This window comes from Corvus hawaiiensis, chromosome 6 (assembly GCF_020740725.1).
Source record: "Corvus hawaiiensis isolate bCorHaw1 chromosome 6, bCorHaw1.pri.cur, whole genome shotgun sequence".
In the NCBI taxonomy this organism is placed as follows: domain Eukaryota; kingdom Metazoa; phylum Chordata; class Aves; order Passeriformes; family Corvidae; genus Corvus; species Corvus hawaiiensis.
In genome coordinates this window covers 47,867,502-47,887,630 of record NC_063218.1, presented here as the reverse complement: position 1 = coordinate 47,887,630, position 20,129 = coordinate 47,867,502, and the positions used below count along the sequence as shown (strand labels likewise).

The window sequence follows — 20,129 nt, the reverse complement described above, 5'->3', positions numbered from 1 at the left end:
AAAGAAGGTGCTCGACTCTGAAGTGTAACAGCATCTGAATAGATCACATCAGGAAGGCTCTATCAGGAGCCAGCAACTTCAGAGATCCACAGCAAACTGGCTGTGTTTCAGACAAGAGTTTCCTGTTCTATGCCCAGATTCTGCTCAACTTAAGTAAATCAGGAATAGTCTCACAAAATTACCTACTTCTTATTCCAGGCATTTTAAAAGCCATTCCCAAAGCTCTTTGCTAAGGAGGTGCTGCTGCCTTCCTCAGCTTCTACACCTCTGCAATTAAAAAAGGGGGAGCCACCCACTGCCACACATCTAGCAAAAGCCAAAGCCAGGACACTGCAGTCCCAGTCCAGCCCTCTTCCCAACCATCCTGCTTTTTCCACCATCCTATGCAGAGGACCTGCTGCTGAGATGTATCACAGTCCATCAAAACGCTGGCCTAAAGTTCAGTAGACAGGGACCAGCCTTTCTTTTTTTAAGCTCTTATGTAAACACAAAGTTCTACCTACTCTGTACCCATTTCTGCTCTTATTGTGCAACTTGGTGCTAAAACTGAAGGCTCTTGGGCAGAGAGAAACAACTTCCTATACTGCACTTATGCACAAGAGTTTAGATCAGGAACCCTATGTGAACTGGAGCTCATGAGCATTCTCATAAAGTGAAGGGAGGCCTCAGCCACGATTCCATCTCTTCCCAAGTCCTACAAACGGCTTTTCACGTATCTTCAAAGCATCCCTAATGAATCCAATACATTCCCTGATACATTCCTGCACCTAATTGCGAGCAGCATGATTCAATAAGTCAATAAGACCAGAACTATCAAAGTAATTTGTTTCAGACAGGAGAGAAATCATTATCCCACTGTGCATCTTATAAATAACAAGACTTGACCAAGGCAATTGTCACAAACAGCATAATGCTGGGATCTAATTCCCGTAACTCCAGTGTGAGTCAGGACTGCCTTGTTTCAGCTTAGTTTCCTCCATTCTGAAATCTGATTTTACTTTCAGAACAAGGATGTCCTGCAGAAGAACCATCCAGAACACACACACAAATTGAAGCCGCTGTCTCAACGTGAATACTTTTCAAGAGTATCTGAGACTTTACAGTGAACACAGCTGCTTTGTCTGACAGGTCTTCTAAAACCTAGAAGTGCTTCCTACACCAAGGCTTACTACTTCCCTAGACCAACCTGTTTTCCTTCTCTTCTGGACAACACGGAGAGAAACGTGTCCCATTCCCAGGGCTGGGCCAGTACTGCCTTCCAGACCCAGGAATGTCCACATAAAAGAGAACACTCTACAGAAACACAGGAGGTGCAGCAAAGAGCAGGTCAACAGACGCTGTGGAGCAATAAATTCCTGTACTTCCCTGGGCAGCTGTTTTTGGAACAGGCTGTCCAGAAAAGTTGTGCAGCGTCCCCCTTGGAGACACTGAGAACGCAATGAGCTCGTCCCTTCCAGCCTCGGTTGCGGTGTGGTTTTGTGACGCACGGGCGGACCTCTCTGCCCAGGCAGAGGTCCCTGGCTACACCAGAAACACCCACCCTGGCTGCAAGCAAACTCTGCCTTGTGCTAATGCCGTTGATGGAAGCTTGTGTCTTCCCTGACCTTGAAGCTGTGTTATCTCCTTTGGCTGTGAGAAGGCGATAATAGCTCCTGACAATGGCAAGAGTCAGCGCTGAGCCGGTGGAACAGGAAATCCCATTTCTCAAGCCCTTCAAAGCCTGCCTGGCACAGTTCCTCTCAGCAGTACTCAGTGAGATTACAGCACTAAAAATAACCCTCACAATAAGTTGTGCATTTAGAAGAAAGGACTTGCCCTCAATGTGGGTTTCCCTTCCACTTGTGGCCTCAAGTATCCCCAGATAGTTGAACTGCTACAGTTTTGTTCTCCGAATTAAGCAGGAGCTGCAGCTGTTGAAGTGGTTTTAAATAAAATAAGAAGATTAAAGGGTACAACGAAGAACTAAGATACTTTCCAGTTTTTAGACAAGTGTCTCTCTCCCCTCCCTGTTGTTTTCTATAATAAGAAACTCAGAGCTAAAAATCTCTTCCTCACCCAAACTCTGCCCTTCTAAGAGGAGCTCACATACAATTGGTTGTATACAGCTGAAACGAAGCAAAGGTAGGGGGACCAGTCCTACAGACTCTCTAGGGGAGAACACAATCCCTGTGGGCATTCTGCTGAGGTATTTAAGAAAATGTCCGAGCCTATTGGGTTAAATGCACTGTCTGAATCATCAGGAAAGAAGGCATACCTTGTAACAGCAGGCACAAAATTCGCACTGCCTGGAGGCCTCACACAGTTTAATTGTCTTTACAAACTCTGTCTTTGCCTATGCCCAGTGAGAGCCATTAAAGCTCAATCATTTGCATCCGATCACTTTCATTAAAGCCAGCCTGAAAACTGAGGAAATTGTCAGGTACTGTTTGCAAGGCTTGGACAATTTGCGTAAGTGCTATTCAACACAACCAACCTCTTTCTCAGCCCCCAGACTGACACCTGGCAATGAGATCTACCTTCCTATGGGCTCAGCTGCTCATTTGATGCATATACACCATCTATTGCTTTATATAGCACATGTCAGGTACTGGCTCAATTAAAAACTGCTCACCTTAAGCACAAACATATTTTTCATGTACACATGTGTCTAAGCAAAGTTAACATCTACTTGTGAAACAGACAAACAGAAAACACCAACTGGAGTATTACACACTTACATTGTCTTCAGTTTACTCCCGGAAGGTCCTACACCGTGTTGTTTTACCCAGAGGAAATCAGACAGATGAACTTTAAACCCAGGAAGTTTTTTAGCTACTGAATCCAAAGAGCTGAACCCTCCAAGAGAACCAAAGAGCTACAGAGCTCAGAGCCTCACTTAACAAAGTCCAGGTGGCACAGCTCACAGCATCTCATCAACCATCACCTGTGATGGGGTTTGGATGAGGACAACAGCCCCCACCTGGTAGCAGAGACAATCCAACTGCCTCAGTCACAGAGACAGCCCAAAATCCCCAGCTACATTTATTGCTTGCTTTCAGATTTAAGCTGTAAAATAAGAAGGGTGTTTTGTGGGCAACAGTTTAAATATAAACTTTGTTTGGTCAGAAGCACACATCCTATGCACTACAGATGGTAATATGACACCATGTAGCAAGAGACTGTGTTACAACACGGCCAAACAAGAAGCAGAATAAATGTAGACAGGCCCTAACCATGAGGTCCTTCACTTTGCAAAATCATTATTTCTTCTTATAGCTTTTGAAGACCGTAATTAACAATACTGGGGATGCTAGCTGTGCATACTACTGGAGACATGAACAGATCATAGAAGTTCATGAACACTGCTGAAAACAGGAGAGCAAAACAGAAAAAGCAGCAGCGTACACCTGCTGCCACACTGCCCTTAAATCCCATTTCCCCTGTCTTACACTGCAGCCCAGCACATCCTTTCACTTACAGAGATGCAAATGATATACAGCTAGTTCCCAGTCCTGGGTTTCCAGTGTTACAGAGACCAAATCCTGCAGCACTTGTGATTCTCCTGATCTTTTCATCTTTGACAGCTCCTCCACTCCCCTCCAGTTTTAGTAGGCCAGTGAATCACCCAAAGACCCTATAAGCACTCTGGCTTTTTCCTAGGTAAGAGTGTATTTTGTATGGCTGCTGCCTGGGTGCTGCTTGGCAGGGCAGAGGCTCCCCAGCCACCCTCACCTCACCAGAGCATCCCTGAAGCTGAGGCGGCACTACAGAACCTTCTGGCAGGTCTCCTCCTGCCTTCCCTCCCTGGTGGGTGGTGCCTGCCCCTCACAGCCTCCACTGGCAGGAAACCCAACCTGGCCTGGCTGGGGCAGCTCTGGAGAGGGGACACGAGAGGGGAGATGAAGGGGGACACGTCTGGAGCTGGCCAGGCTGTGGTGAGAGCTGGGCCAGGGTGTGCTCAGGGCCAGGGCCGCAGCCCTGCTGTGAGCCTGGGCCTGCCATGCTCTCCCCAGCCATGTGGGAAGCACCTGCTGTTCCCGGGGATGCACCAGCCAGGTCAGAGCCCAGGAGGGGAACTGCTGCGTGCAGTTAAAAACCCAGAGGAAAGGAACGGAGAGCGAGGTGTGACAAGCCAGCAGCCACACGGATTGTCCAACCAGCCAGCAACAAACCCCAGATCCACACAAGCCAGGGACGTACCTGAGCAGCTCTCTGAAATGTTTGTGACTGAGTGTTTCAGGCAGGGAGGGTGCAGAAATCCTTCCTACTGCTAAATCTGGAAGCAACGCGAGAAGCTCAGGTTAGAGATGAGAACAATCACACGTAGTCACAGTTTTTGGTACAGTGGCTTCCAACCAGACCAGATCTCAGGGGGCGCGATCGCTCTGAAATTTGGATTAAGCTTTGGAACACGTTACTGCGGAAAGCCAGGCCTACAGGGTTGAGCTGTCCTTGCTCCTCAGACCCTGGCGTTAATTCCACAGCCAGGAGTGCGCTGCCTTCCTTCAGCTGCCATCTTCAGCTCCTTCAGTGCAGGAGGCCGTGCCACGGTACTTACCGGCTCTGGCACTGGCCAGAAGTTTGTTTTCATGGACATAATCAGGACACTCAACAGCTGGTATCTTTACTGAATGAATTTATTGGTTTTTGAACTAAAGTTGCTCACAGTTATTTAACAAGGGATACATCAGATTTTTTTTGTCCATTTCAAACCATTAAATAATGTCAGTTTGTGTCTGTATATGTGTGTGTGCGCGCGTGTGTGTCTTCGAAGTACAAAATAGGAAGGATAACAAGAGGTATTGCTTTCATTTATTCTTATATCTTGTGTAAGTAATCCCCTTCCTGCTTGTACCACATGGGTTTTGCTGATATAGGTATTTTTAAATTATTATTATTATCTTGTATTGAAATCCCAGCCTTTTGTAGAGGTACAATGTAACAGAAGCATCAAAATCTATACACAAGGGAAGAGAAAAGAGGGAAAAGAAGGACGGGGGTGATGGGAGGGGAGCTCGGAGGAGAAGTAGAGAGAGGGCAGAGGCAGGAAAGACAACGAAAGCAAAAGAGACTAATTTACAGCAATGTCATGCAATTAAAACTGCCCCCCTCTCCTGCACCCTTGCCTCCCCCCCTCCCCAGCCATCACCCCCTGGTGTCTGACATGCACACAGCAATACGAGAGAGAAAAGTTTAAGAATAGGGAAAAAATAAATAAATAAATAAATAAAGCAAAAAAATTAAAATAAATCCCTCCCATTTGGGGGAATGGGGAAACAGGGCAGAAGTCAAAGGTCTTTGCCCCAGTTGTGTCTTTAAAAATTCTTTTTAATCTTCAAACCTATGTACAAGTAAAACTGGTCCAAGAAGGGGAAAAAATTATTAAAAAAACCAACAACGACAACAACAACAAAAAAGAACTCATCCAACATTATCATTAAAAAAAAAAATAAACTTGCGATACAACATACACCCATAGGAACCCAACGAGCAGCAATCGAAGGTCATAAAAGAGCTGAACACTAATGCTAAGCCTACATTCTTAAAATCTCAGTCAAGAAATACTTCTCACTGTGTTTTGTCTTCCACGCGTAAAACCACGTTTTTTTGTTTGTTTAACCTTTGAGCTTGGGCCAGAATAAGTTACACTTGGTCACATAACTCTTGAGGAGGAGGAAAAAAGGCGGCAATTCTTCTTTCTCAAAGTCACAAAATCAACACTTACAGGGTTTCTGTGTCTTTTTTCCCCCTCCTCCCCAAAATAAATAAGAATCAATGTTGCCTCTACACAGTTATTAAACAGAAGATATATCTAACAGCTTATTTTTTTAAATATATATATATGTATATATAAATAACCAAGACCTAATAACTGAAACACAAAAAAAAAGGTCCCCATCCACCCAATCCCACCCTCCTCCCCTTCGAAAACAAAAAAACAAAACCAAAACCAAAACCAAAACGTTATAAAAATATCTTGCAGTAAATTTTAAAGTTTACAGTAGCTTCGTGATTAAGTCTCCCATTGCCCTGACTCCACCTTGTCTTGCTCTGATGAACTAAGTGCCAGTGATTTTGCACACACACACACACACACACACAGAGAGGAAATAAAACCCAGTATAAGTCTCTTTTCTTCCTCCTCTTCATCTTCTTTTTTTTTTTCTTTTTTTTTTCTTTTTTCCTTTTTTTTTAAGAAAAAAATCACCCAAGCCAACAAATGAAACTGGTAACTTAAAGAAATAATAATACTGATATCAATGCAGCACTAGTAACACAACAATTGCCTCTAAATGCAGGGTGTGGTGGAGGATCCAGCTGGTTGAAGAAGGTCCCAGCGCGGTGGCACAGTGGCAGGGAGTTGACAGGTGGGGAGGAAGGTGTTGAAGGAGGAGCAGCAGTAGCAGCAGCAGCAACTGTGCCTGGTGACGGGAGAGACAGTCCTTGGCAGAGTCTTGTCCCTCTTCTTTGCTACCAGAAGTTGCCTTTTCCCTAAGTTTTAATGTTTTGTTTGTATGTGTTTATTCATTGAACCCCCTCTCCCTCCTATGTTTACTCCTTTCCCCTTCCAGCAGGTTAAAAAGCAAAATGATACAGTATAAAAACCAATTAGTTTGTGTGTGTGTATATATATATATGTATGTATGTATATTTATACATAAATATACACACATATATACATGTATATATAAAAAAAGGGGGCAAAAGAAAAGGAAAAGGTGGTGGGGAGAAAAAAAGAAAAAGGTAAGAAAATCCCTTGATGAAGCTCCCCAATATTGTCTTGGTTCAACGCTTAGTTTTGAGTTGCTCCTGGCTGGTTTCTGATGAGAACGTGCTCTGGATTCATGGAACACTGCGCTCCCGCTACACCCGTCTCCTTCCCCACACCCTCCCTCTCCGGGCTGCGTTCACCTGCGCGGACAGAAGTTGCCAAGGGTAAATAATTCACTCCAACAATTTGCAACCTCCTTTGAGCCCAGACTCTGCAATCCCATAACTGAGCAGATCTCTCTTGTGGAGCACCAAAAAAGAAAAAGAGAGGGGAGAAAAAAAACCAGGCGTGCATTGGGGAGGTGTCTGGGGAGAAGTGGGGGAGAAGCCCACTTCCTGAAGGGAGAGGGGAGGCTGGGAACCTCAAACAGGACTGGTCCTTGGACAGTCTACATCGGTTGCCTTCCGTCAACAAGTGTCCGCAGAGCACAGAAGGTGAAGCCGTGGCTGACATGTTAACTTTTCGGGATAATTCCTGGTAGCAGAGCGGAAACAAGTGGTGTCGTCAGAAACACAGAGAGAGCATGAACAGAACAAGAAACAAAACAAAAGAAAACAAAAAAAAAAAACCCAAAAAATCAGGAAGGAGAAAAAAAGCAAAACATTCAAAAAAAGGGAGGAAAAAAAAAACAACTGGAAAAAACCACAACCCAAGATCTGGTGAACTGGGTTTGTCATCTGTGCTACCTTTTCTTTTCTTTCTTTTCTTTTCATTCTTTCATTCGTTTGTTTTTGTGTTTGTTTCTGAGATATATATTATATATCATATATAAATATATATATGTATATATATACAGTCATTCCTTCATACAAAATTTGTCTATAGACAGTTTTGTACTGTTGTGGCAAGGTATATACATCCTTCTAGTTTAGAGGCTAGCTTGCTAAGGAATATTCTTTCATTCTTTCTTGCTTTTTTTCTTTTTGTTTTGTTTTGTTTTTTGTTTGTTTTTTTTTTTCTCTAAGTTATTTAATTTTTTATGTGTTTATTTAAGGTTGGTCTTGTAGGCCGACTGATGAGACCATCTTTGCCTTGTCTTTGCCAGCAGGGTACTTATTGTCTCCTCTAGACCCATAGTCATTAGAACCGGAATCGCTCCGCTTGCTGTTTGCGCTATGCTTGGTTGGCGTGCCGGGGGGATGGCTCACCTGCCCGTTCTTCTCGTCTGAAAAAAGTTGTTTAATTACGTCAAAGAAGTTACTCAATGGGCTGCCTGGGTACACAAAACAGAGGAGACAAAAAAAGAAAGAAAGAAAGAAAGAAAGAAAGAAGGAAAAAAAAAAAAAACGAGAGGGAAAGAGAGAGAAAAAGAGGAGAGAAAGAGAGAGAACAAACAAACAAATGAACAATGGGGTTTTTAACGAGAAGAACATGATGAGGAGATCCAGAGCCACGTGCGTGGGGGTGTGTGGGGGATGAAGACAATGAGCAGGAAGAGGAAGAGTGTTTAGGATGGGACACCTACAGAAATAAAGAACCTGGGAGCATAAAGCACCTAGGGGAAAGGTCCTAGTTTTTTCCTGAGTGGGGAAGCATTGCTGTCTCACCTAGCAGGAGGAAAACAGTACCATGTGACTGAAATAGGTCAGCCCATTACTAGGATTCACTCGGCCACTCCACACGGAAATGTCAGTGACTGTAATGTTGGACATAGGCAAATTCCATCCTATTGCTGCTGTTACAAACACAGGGTAGTTCCATGTGGCTGCCCATCAGTGCTTTGCTTTGCAGCCTTGCTAAGCTCTCTGTCTACACCAGGCATTAGGCTTTCCTTGCTTGCATTTTATTTTGTTCTGGGTATCTCCTTGCCAACCTGTCATGACTAAGCCTGAAGCACCTGAGTGGTCCCAGGGAAGCAGCACTGGGAAAATGAAGTATGGCTGAGATGAGTGTTGCCATCTGCATGTGTGGTCTGTGGTTTGCACTCGCAGGCTTCAGAGCACCTCCAGACCCTCCCTACAACAGGTACCTGGAAATGAAGATGCTGAATGTGGAAGTAGGCTGTTATGCATCTACTTGTTTCTGGGACCTGACAAGGTCAAGACCTATTACCTCACTGTCCTGAATTTATGATCTCTCTGCAACACAGTCTCCACGGCACTGATACACATTCCAGTGCAGTTAGGAGCCAGAGAGGGAGGTAGAGTTGTGGGCTACTGGAACAGGCATCTCCTTAAGCCAGCCTGTAGATTGGGCTGCAGTGTTAACAAGGACTGGGCACTGGGCACATGAATACAGCCTTTTGTGCCATTTGGACCTCCAGGCAGCACGGTTATATGCTCTTAATCTAGTTCTGTGTTGAGGGTGTGTGGTGTTTACCTGAGGAAAGGCTCTGGGGTGCTACTGAGGGAAAGGGACCAGGTACTTCTGGAAAGGTAGCCTTTTTTTGGAATTTCTAGTCCCTTTTCATTTTTTTGGATTGGGGGATTAATCTTTATCAAACATAGGAGGGGTCACACTAAACTCTTTGAATATGGATATTGAAGGTGTTTTTTATCTGATGTATATACCATGGAGGTGATGCCTGTTCATGATCATTAAAACCCCATGATGGTTTTCTCAGTATGGGGACTGTTAGCTTTACTGTTCTATCAAATTCATATCATTTCTACCTCCAACTCCCAGAAGGAAATGGGCTCCTTGTATTTGCCTTCCAATGTGGTAGAATGCTGTGAAGAGTGGAACCTTTCATCCCCAAGATGGGAACATTCAGTCAGGAGCAAAGGGCTTCCTCATAGCAGAGACTGGTGGACACTGGTGGCTTGGGAATATTGTATTTCCCTTCACTTTCGTTCCGAACATCAGTAACCCAGTAACTACAGCAGGCAAGTACTTTCTGTGCACGGCAATTCAGCTGAAGAGCTTGTTGAGTACTTTCTATTTCTCTAATTGAAAATGCTAGACAGCCATCAACTTCTTACACAGAGAAAGAGGAAATACATAGTATTTGTGCTCTGCAAAACTGAATGTGTTACTCTTTTTTTTCCTGCCCTGTGCTAACGAGGTAGTTGCTGCTTTCCTCTGCTTGTTAACAGGCATTGAGAAAAATCACATGGCTGGCAAATACAGTGAAGGATCCTAATCTTATTAATCTAATTCATTCCTTCACTTCCTGTACCTGCTGCTTTGTGGTTAATATTCTGCTTGCCCTGGTTCTGTCACTCAGTTACACTAAAGCCACAAGCAACACGCTGTGAGTTTCTGGAAGGGCATCATTCACCCAACTGACTGAAGCCTTAGTGATGGGCACAACCAACCAGGCAGAGCACACATCTCAATTTCTGACTAAGAAGAGAAAGGCTTTCATAAAGTCAGTCACTTTGGGGTCAGACCTCCCTGAGCTCCACCTGCTCCCTTCCACATGCATGCAAATGCTTGGGAAAGGAGGTATCTGCTCCACATCTATGACTTCTGCGTCAGAGATTTCCCTAAGCCTCCCTGAAACTGTTTTAGGTTTGTGGGCACACACTCTGCACAGACTCCTTTTTATCAACTCAGACTCATTTCTACTTCTTTTAGGTGGATACCATTTTTCAATGAAAAGAGAAAAAAGAAAGCAAACACTCAGCCTTGAATGCAGGAATGTGGGCAGATCTGGTTCTCAGGTGGCTTTGGACCCCTCATCTTCATAAGCAAATGGAGTCAGCAGAGAGAATGAAAAAGAGCACTGAAAAAAATGCTGGAGAGGAAAAGACTGCAAGGTTAGGAGAAAAGAGTAGGGGAATATCTCCAGTTATTCCGCTGAGCAGTTTATTTAACAAGCTTAGAGGGAAAGATGAGGGCAGAATAAGCAGGGCTCTGCAGGAGCTGGGAAAGTTTTTCGTTTTCATGTAGACAGGAACAGTGACAGAAGTACAACTTGCAAGAATGGAGCAATAAAACACTTTAGAAATTATACATCTTGTATTTGCTGAGCCCTGATACAGGATTTTTAGTCATCCTACTAAAATATGCAGCCCATGTTTCATCCACCCTTTCTCCTCCTCATGCCCTACTGGCTTTCAAGTGCCTGGAGATTTATTGCAGCAGAAGTATTTAACAATCTGCTTTTCTTTGCCTGTATCACTACTGGATTCCTTACAATCAGCATTTTCAGTCAAAATTTTAATGGGAGGTAAGAAAATCCTTAGGGATCTTTAGAGAGCTACTGAAAACTAAAATAGGCCATTTCACTAACCCTTTCCTTCCTTTGCCTTTTGTACTTGTAATTAAATTGTAAGTAATAATGGTCTCCTGTCCTGGCAGTCAAGAAAAAACTGATCCTGGGCTGGCGTTCACACTGCTCTTTGGATAGACAAGGAGTCCTCACACCTTTACGCTGGAGATACACAAGAATGGGTCAGCTATGCTGGAAGCATGAAAATGGTGCAGGGTGTTGCTCCTGTTAGTTGTCAGTTCCCTTTGAGGTTATAAATCCAGTAAAACAAGACTTGAAAATGCAGGCGATGGTGGTTTAGAATAGGTTTTTCAGCAATCTTCCATGCCTAGCATTCAGTTCAAGATGTGTCATAGGCTCTTACACCTGTAAGTCCATCAGGGGGCCTCAAAAAGGCTGCCTTTCTTATTTCAGAAAGTGAGATGACATCCCATTTCCTCTGGACAGGGATGAAGGTTTGGCTTAATGATTCTTCAGAACATCCCTGGTGTTTCGTGCACAGACTAAGGTCTTCTTTCCCCTTGAGAGCAAATGTTCATCAGCACAGAGCAAAGAAAGCAAGGGTGAGAAACCGAGAGAAGGATCAGAGGCAGGAGGGGAGGCTCAGAGCATTAGGTTTATGTCTGTTAGGAGGAGATGGATATGTGCAGTTTTGAGTTAGACCAAGGAGCTGTTTGCTGCAAGATGGGGAAGGGGAATGGCTTTGAAAACAAGCACTGAAGCTTATGAAAGGGTCACGTATTGAAAGGATGCTGAGAGAAATAGATTTATGGAGAAGGAACTGGTTTGGGGCACCTGTGTACAGCACTGTCACAGCCAAATACCATGAAAGAAATCAAAACCATGAATGGATTTGGATACAACAAGTGCTAAGAGGAAGAAACAGAGCTAGAGGTAGACACAAAAATATAGAAGGAAGCTGGGCAGGCAGTCTGTATCAACCCTTACAGTCCTCAGTATTTCATCTGCTGTTCTTAGGAAGCCTGTCGTGACACTGACCTAGCCCCAGTGGTGTCAGCACTTTTCGAAGCCAAGTGGAAGTGGAGCACCCAGATACGAGAGGAAGGAGAAAATGACGGGAATCACTCCAGGCACCTCAAGTGACACCAGGAAAGGATGCACCTTGCAAAGACCCTGCTCTGACCTTGTAAAGACCCTCACAGTCCTCCACAGAACGTAACAGGAGGTGGTGAACAAGCAGGTTCAGGACAAGCATGGAGGCTTTGGTTACTGATTCAAGTCTGCTTTTTGTAACGTTTTTAAGACAGTCAGATAAGGCCCTCCTTTCATTGAAGCAAACAGCAACATTCCCATTGACTTCACAGAAGCAAACCCAGAGGCACTTCCTTCATCTGTGAAACCATCTCTCTGAAGTCTGTGTATTGTTAATGCACTAATCCTTGTGGTGCTGAACACAAAAGTTGCACAAAACAAATATGCCATGTGTGGGATTATCCTCTACCTTTTCTTTCTGTATGGCCTGAGATATTTTGGGTTTCTGCATATTTATCTTGGGCTTTGGGAGAAAGTGAATTGGAAAACATAGGTCTCCATTGGGAAGAGACACCTTTTCTCAACCTGACTTCTCTTATTTCTTCCCTTATTGCTTTCACATCCTTCCTAATTGTCTTCTGCCTGCTTCTGCTACTGAGGTTTTCTTCCTATACTTATTCCTTACTCTTTAGCCCTTGTCTTTTTCATCCCTAGGTTGCTCTGTGTTTTGATAGCAGCTGTGGTTTCTGTGAACCATGTAAGAAAAATCCAACTTCTTTCACATAAAGCATTAAAACACTCTCTTAATGGGTGATAATCCATTTCCTTTCATATCCGTTTTGCTACTTTTATAGAGTTCTAGCCCTCTTTGTTAAGATGAGGCATTTTTTTGTCTGTTTGCTCGGTTTCTGTTGGCAGAGTCCCTTCTGCCTTCAGAAACAAATTACTTAAAATATAGAACTCACTGCAAGAGTATATGCAGTGAAAGGGATGACAGAAAGATAAAGTGGCCCATTCCTCTTCGTTCAGTTGTAGTATCATGTAGAAGTCTCCCTCCAGACTGAAGAGACCCCAGCCTAGGCACTGTACAAATCCAAATGAGACAGATGCCTCACCCAGCTCACTAACTACTGACAGACAGTCCAGGGAACAACTCCAGTTTCTTGGCAGGAAACCTGAACTGCAGCTGGGAAAGGTGACTTACTTTCCAGAGTCCTTAGACTCTGCCAGTAAAAATGCCAACTGAGAACAGTGTCTGCAGAAACAAACTGCAGAACTACTGCAGAACTGGAACTACTCAAGTTTACACACAGCATTGGCACAGGTATCCATGCCACCAGCAGGTGGGAACTTCCAGTTGCTACCCATCTGGGCAGACCTGAACAACCAACCTGACCCATCCTTGTTCTTACTCCCATAAAACATCCCATCTCCTCTGCAGGAGGGTGGACCAATATTTGTGTCTAGCCAGAAGCATCCAGATGGCCATTCTGCCTCAATCTTACACATTTTTTCTCTCACTCTCATAAACACACAGAGAAGCTGAGATCCCATTCAGCCTCTCCTCACAGACAGTATTACTGAGACAGGTAGCTCTGGGGTAATGAGTTAAGGAATGGTGAACACGGGCAGCAAAGCCCCGAAGGGATGAGGCCCATTTCCTTGCTGCTGCCTCCTGCAGAGCCAAGGCATGAGTAAGGAATCAGAAACCAAACGTGTCTGTTACTGATGAGAAGCTCTGGCCAATCCAGCACCACCACGTAATGTTCAAAAAAGGAGACATGATGATGGAGAGCAGGGAATCATACATTCATTTGGACAGCTGGTGGCACTGAAAGAGCAGGCAAGGATAGTGGTGGGATGAAAAGATGCCAGATTCCGTTGTGGAGTCATGCTCTTCTGGCAAATTGAATAGTAAAGGTCTAAGCCCACGAATTTTTTGTATCTGCCTGTCCTTTTATACAGATCTGCCTGCACAGTATGTGCTGAAAAGGGAACCTGATGACCCACACCTGTAAAGCCACAGCAAATGATAGAATTGTTGCTACCCATTCTCTTAGAGAATTCTGCAGCTTTATTCCAATTTTTTTTGCCTATAAAAATGTCAGAAATGTATTAGCACTTAATAATTCAATTTTGATCTTTCCTGCCAGATGGATGTTCACATATTATATTATGGATTTCAAGTTCTTTGACCTGTTTCTAAGGAGAGAGATGACCTGTGCATGCTGCTGAAATGTTGGTTCCCCATCTCCACTGAATAAATCACTTCAAAATATGATCTAATATTCTGGGAAGGCCATCTCAAACTTAGCTTAGTACAGCAAACAAGTATTTCCATGTAGCCTCCTGGAACACCGGCTATCATAAATAAAGCACTGTGATCTTAATTAAGAGTGAGATATCTGTGTTTTCTATATTAGATATTTTTATTACAGAGAAAAGAGGAAAAGATCTTGTATTGGATAGTAAAAATCTAACCATAGCTGTCAAAATAGGATCTGACATGAATCAATAGGATCTGACATGAAACAGTTCAATACATCTGGACTAATTTTTAGTACCAAGTTGCCTTTTTTGTGGCTACCTTCTTCTACAGGGCAAAATCATGAGGCATGAATTGGAAAAGGAATGTCTGCCCAATGTAACACTAGACTGAAGACTACATACAACTACAGTATGTGGGAGTCAGCCATTCCTTTGGACAGCAAAAGATACTGGCAGAATGGGCAGGGATAACTGGTAAACCTGGCTTGAACTCTTTAGAACCACTGAATTATCTTACTTATTGCAATCCACCCATTTTGAATGAATATGTGATCTCTCAGGTGGGTCTTCTTCCTTTTGTCTCTCAGCTGGGTCACAATTTGAACTGGAGAGTCAGCCATTGTCAGAAAAACCAGGAGCCAGCACATTTTTCAGGAATGTTAATAAAAACCCATTGTTCTGACCACCTCATGGTGTGACAGTGCTGAGAAGAGCCTTTCAGCTGGGAGGGCAGCCTATGTTTTTTTCCTGCAGGTTTTGACACCAATATTTCTGCCAACAGTTGCAACTTTTTGGATGCAAATCACCAACCTCCTCTTCCATCAAACAGCTACTTTGTGAGAAGCAGGATTACTCTAATTAATGCCAACATGGGTCCGGATCACTTCCAAGAACACCAAGTCCAGGTATTTGCTGCTGTTACTAAAAACAAAAACAGACTCTTAAATAAGCACTCACAAAACTACAGGCTGCGATTGCAACCCAAATGTGGTGTAACCAGTTTGAAACTACAGAAATGTTTCCTAACTTCTCAAGTAGCTTGGGATGCTACTGACATGGGCTTATGTCTGTATGAATCAAACTGTGATTGCATGGAGCTACAAAGAGAAGCCTTTACTGCAGCGTGGTTCTCTGTCTGCAGAGGATGACTGGCCATGGCCAACAAGATCAGATGGCTCTGAATAGGAAAAATGTAAAGTCTTAAACACTAGAAGCAAAAGCTCTGAGAGAGATACATTGGAGAGATAGGAAAGGCAAGTGGATTTGCTGTGCTTTGGTTTGATCAGATCATTTTGGTGATAGCCACTGTACGCACAAAGAACCAAAAAGCTTTGTTTAACTCTGGTGCCAGGAATCCAGGTTTTCAATTGTAAGCAGCAATACAAGATAAATACTTAAAAGTAAACACAAGGCCTTCTTTGCAGCTTGCACAGGGTCTAAGATGTTGCAGGAATGTATGGTTGTGCAGTACCTAACATGACAGCATGATTTGACTGGAGCTGCAGTAGTTATCCATACTAACCTTCTCTTAGCATCACCCTCTTTCCATGATAGTGCCACTGATGTAACTGAAGACTTTATTGAGAATCATCAGAGATGGAGAATAACAAGCAAAAATTGCATTACTTAGAAGTAAAATTCATCCTCCAATAGTGGCGGTGTGGAGACTGGGAAGTTTACGGTCTTTCTGGGTTAATCTCAGAAGGCAAAGTGGAGGATAAGGCAGGCTTTTCAGAGCTTCCTGTCAGCAGCAAGCACCTTGGCACAACATACTTACCAAGGACTCCAAAAGACTGGGAATGGCTGGGAAGGGGAGCTATCAAAAGCTATGTACCAGCCCTACTATGGAACCAATCATCCAAAGAAATTCTCAGCTCACCACATGAAAGACTTGAAGTCACTAAAGTTTGTGAAGAGAGACTCTTTCCTGACCAAAGACTACTGAAGTGCCACTGTGGGCTTCTGCGTGGTGCGTATCAACAGCTACAGATCCAATGTATTCAATATACAATGAATGATATTTGCTTTCTAATTCCCAGCTTTGTGGTTGAAGCTGGAGGGCTTTTCAGTTTATGTATTATCTTGATTTTTATTTTTAATGTAAAGGCTCTGCAGAACCTATTGGAACCTTAATTATACAACCTATTTTTCAGTGAGATAGACATAAATACCAGATTAGATGGTAATAAACTGTTCTCTCAATCCTGCTTCAAAAGAAACAGAATCCAGCTTGTTCTTTTACAGCTGTGCTGATTTTATAAGGCTTAATGGCAGCACATAAAGTGGTAAAGCTTATTCGTCACTAAACTGATTTGGCTCGGAATACACACAGGAATAGATCAGCTAAAGTATCACTCCTGTAGACGTTTTTCAGGTTACAGCTGCATTTTGTATGCAAATATTTTAATTTTTACAAGGTAAACATAATCTTATGAACAGACTTCACAGAAACCAATCTAGTCTTTCTGACAACAGCAATGCCCCGCTGAGATGGGTGGAAACATAAAATATTTCACCCCAACATGCATTTCAATTTATTATGAGCCAAATTCTTTTCTTCTATTGTGAAATACTACGAGTTGGCAGCGGTTTTCTAGTTTGCACAGGTAGGGTTGATGCAGCAGCAGTTGTGTCATTTGGATATTGGCAGCTCCTGTGACATACCTCAGCTGTTCGACATTAACTTGTTTCTCAATGCCAGTGGCTGTATGAAAAATCACTTCTCAGACTGATGACCACTGATAGCAGAAGATGAGATAACATTTAAAGGACTAAGCAAATTTGCTTTGCTGTTAATTAGTGGGTGAAAACGTTCCTCATTCCCACCAGAGCTTTCACATGGCTGAGTCAGGCATAAGGAACCTGATTAGCTCTTCCTACTCCAGTGTTAACTCCTTTTGCAAGAATGACCTCCTGCACCCACTGTCAGAATACGGAGCAACTACGAGGTCAAACCCCACGGAGAATACAGTTTTTCATACACTGCTTGTTATTACTAGATGAACATTTTGCCACCGTCACATGGGTTTCTGATCTTCAGAACCACAGAAGGATGATTTGCCAGAAATAGGCTAAACAGGCTCACACTGTTCCCTGTCACTCCCCTGTCTAAACCATGGGTGAACTCCAGCACATGGAACAGCTCTTCACTCATACAGGAGGGTGGAATTCAGCATGGTGCAGCACTGTATACTGTTTGTGAGGTCACCAACTGCAGTGTGATTTAAAGGAAGCAGCTCCATTAAACCCCTACAGGCCATCCTGTCTCTTCTCTCTCTCTGTTTCTCTGAGTGTCTTCTGTCTGTGCTGTAGCTGCCACAAAACAGTCTCCCTGCTGGCCTTCACCTTGTCCTCTTTGTCCCTTGTTGGATTGCTGCTGACACAGTGACAGCTGGAGGGCCTGCATGAACTGTGAGTGAGCAGTGATGCTCTCTATCTAGAGAATGCAGGGTACTGGCTGGTTATCTCTATAGCTCAATTAACTTGCAAGCAATCAGCAGAATCAGCATGGCAGTACTTTTGTATGATGTGAATGCCAGATCCAGACAAGAAACAAAGTCTTGAGGAAGAAGAGGGATTTGCTGTCTGATGCCTTCAAGAAGCTGAAGGTCTGAAATGAGTCTTCATGAGGAGATCAGAAAAGTCACCTAAGAATTCAAATGAGCCCCTTTCAGAGCAAAGGAAGAACTCCTGCTAGCAAAGCTGCAACTTAAGGGAAAGAGATTGTCTGAAGCACAGGAAACAGGCCAAATTCTGCCTCAGTCACACATGCATAAACCTAATATTATCTCCACCATGACAACTTCCCTTTATGGTTACAGACTCCAGAACAACTCCAGAACAACTTTCTTCAGTTAACAAAGGGATGGCGCAGGAGCTGCAGGTCCAGCTGGAGAGCAGCACCAGCTCAGTGAACGCTTCCCCAACATCTTGTCTTCCCTTTCACAGAGGTATCTGAACTCAACCTAGATACCAGGATGTAAATCTAAAGAGAACAGAGTTCTCTCACACAGAATCCTTCTGTACAAGACATGAATAATAAGAGAAAAACATCTCTCACAGTATTTGGGTATTTCCACTATTGTATTTGGAGCAGTGAGTAGGGGCACAAGTAATGAAAGAAAGAATACAGTCCATGTGTGCACAGAGGGGAGGGAAGGCTAGGGACAAATTAACCAAAATTCATGTGACCCCAAGCAAGCTGAGCTGCAAGTTTTCCAGAATTTTTTTTTTTCTTCCTAGCAAAATTCCAAATCTTCAGTAGGTTCACTACTCCTCCAGCTAGAGACACAACATCCTTCCCCAAGTCCAGACTGGAACTATGACAGTTTACATTAGCTAAGTGTCTGACATAATTTGCAGTGTGTCTTATGAAGAATTTAAAAGGGTCATACCCCAAGGACATCTGGGGAAGAAGGGGGTGGATGCAAAATGGAATTAAATAACACAGCATTCCTGTCTCAACAAATAGCAGGAAACCAAGGGAGACAGCAGCTAGCAGGGCAGCATTCAGCTTCACTGCAGAAAAGGGACTGAAGAATCATGAATCAACAGCAGCAAGTAAAGAAAAGAGGAAAAAAAAATCAGGAAAGAAAAAGAAAATCACTGGCCTGGGTTACAGTGAGAGAGGGTATCTCAAGTGTAACACCACACATTTGTGCTATGAAGGGGAAAGCTGTGGTGGAGCCTGTGCATCTGTACATGGATGGGGAGGAACAGAAAAAGGGCTATGTGCTTGTGTCCTCCAGGTGAGTGAAAGACATAGGGGGTTGCTACAGGGTGGGGAGTCTTGAAAAGAGCGTGGGAGAGCAGGGATAGGGAAGGGAAGAGGTGCAACAGGACAGGACGGCGCATTATTATGTTGCTCAGCAGGGGCTGGGGAAGGTGAAAAGGCAGAAGGGAAGGAAGTTCTTACCACATTTGGAAAGTCTGCCAGTCATCAACTCCATACAGTTAGTGGTGTCTGGATCATAGAACGGAAAGAGGAGGGAGGGAGGGAAAAACATAAAAAAAGGTTTCCACACCTCTGTGCATAAAGTAGTAACTTAGCACATTATTACCTGAAGCAGGAAACATATACACATCTTGGTGTTTCCACAACCCAGGCCAAATTCTGCCACCCACTCTATGCCAGTGCCAACCTGGCCCTGTGACTGAGAGTGGAGCTGCTTCAGTACTGCTGCCTCCACTCACCCCTTTATTGTAGCTACTGGTATTTATGAGATGTGGGAAATACTCTGCCACCACATTAGCAAACTAAAAGCCTTGAATACAGTGTTTCACCTGGCTAGCTTTGCAAATCAGCCTGCAACAGCCAGGAAATGTTCAGCCAGCTCATATACCTACATCAAAAACCTGGAGAGAGGGAAGAAATCTAGCACTGTGCTATTGGACATGGAGTGAGGCTACTTGTATGGCTCAAACCCATCTTTTAAACCCCAAAGGATAATGTCAAAGTTTCAACCTAACGCTCTCTCATTCAAGTGTAATCTCTGACTGGTCTTGCTTTCAAGGTCAGTATTCACAGGCAATAGAAGTACTTCTGGAAAGGGTGGCAGAATCTGGCCCTAAGACAGTACTGTTCACTTTGTGTATAGCTCCATTGCCACAGCCTCTGGGTGCTTCTTACTCAGGTGCAACAAGCAGAAGGAGCTCCACATGTCAGCTTTAAAACAAAAGGACCAGCCCAGCTGGACACTTTCATGTGGAACCTGCTGGCAAGCCAGATCTGCTGCTGTCAACCAGGATTCCCTTGCATTTGGGATCTAAATCACTGTGTTCCTGGGCAATGTGGAGTAGTCACTCCTGAGCAGGTGGCTACCAGTTAAAGCACTCAGATCAATCTCAGATCTCCTCTTGCCTGGGCTCTTGATGAACACTTGGGTATTCAAGAAATAGGCTTCTTGGAAACATGCACACATATGCTGAAAATCCCTAATTTCCTCCTCCCTATCTGCTATA

General features: G+C 43.7%; 1 protein-coding gene across 15 annotated transcripts in view; it reads right to left on the bottom strand.

Moving 5' to 3' along the window:
* Positions 1–4,598: 4,598 nt before the first annotated feature.
* The window catches only part of BRSK2 (BR serine/threonine kinase 2), a 311,051-nt gene continuing 295,520 nt past the window's right edge, over positions 4,599–20,129 (bottom strand). For 6 of the 15 annotated variants that reach the window (XM_048306081.1, XM_048306082.1, XM_048306085.1 and 3 more), the window contains 3 exons: positions 19,084–19,131; positions 7,900–7,964; positions 4,599–7,225 (listed from right to left, as the gene is read on the bottom strand). In XM_048306081.1, coding sequence (XP_048162038.1) covers positions 6,773–7,225; positions 7,900–7,964; positions 19,084–19,131 — 566 coding nt within the window. In that variant the 3' untranslated portion in view covers positions 4,599–6,772. Of the gene's footprint in view, positions 7,965–9,140; positions 11,428–19,083; positions 19,132–20,129 lie in introns of those variants that run through there. The other 9 variants (XM_048306090.1, XM_048306095.1, XM_048306083.1 and 6 more) reach the window with 8 other exon arrangements.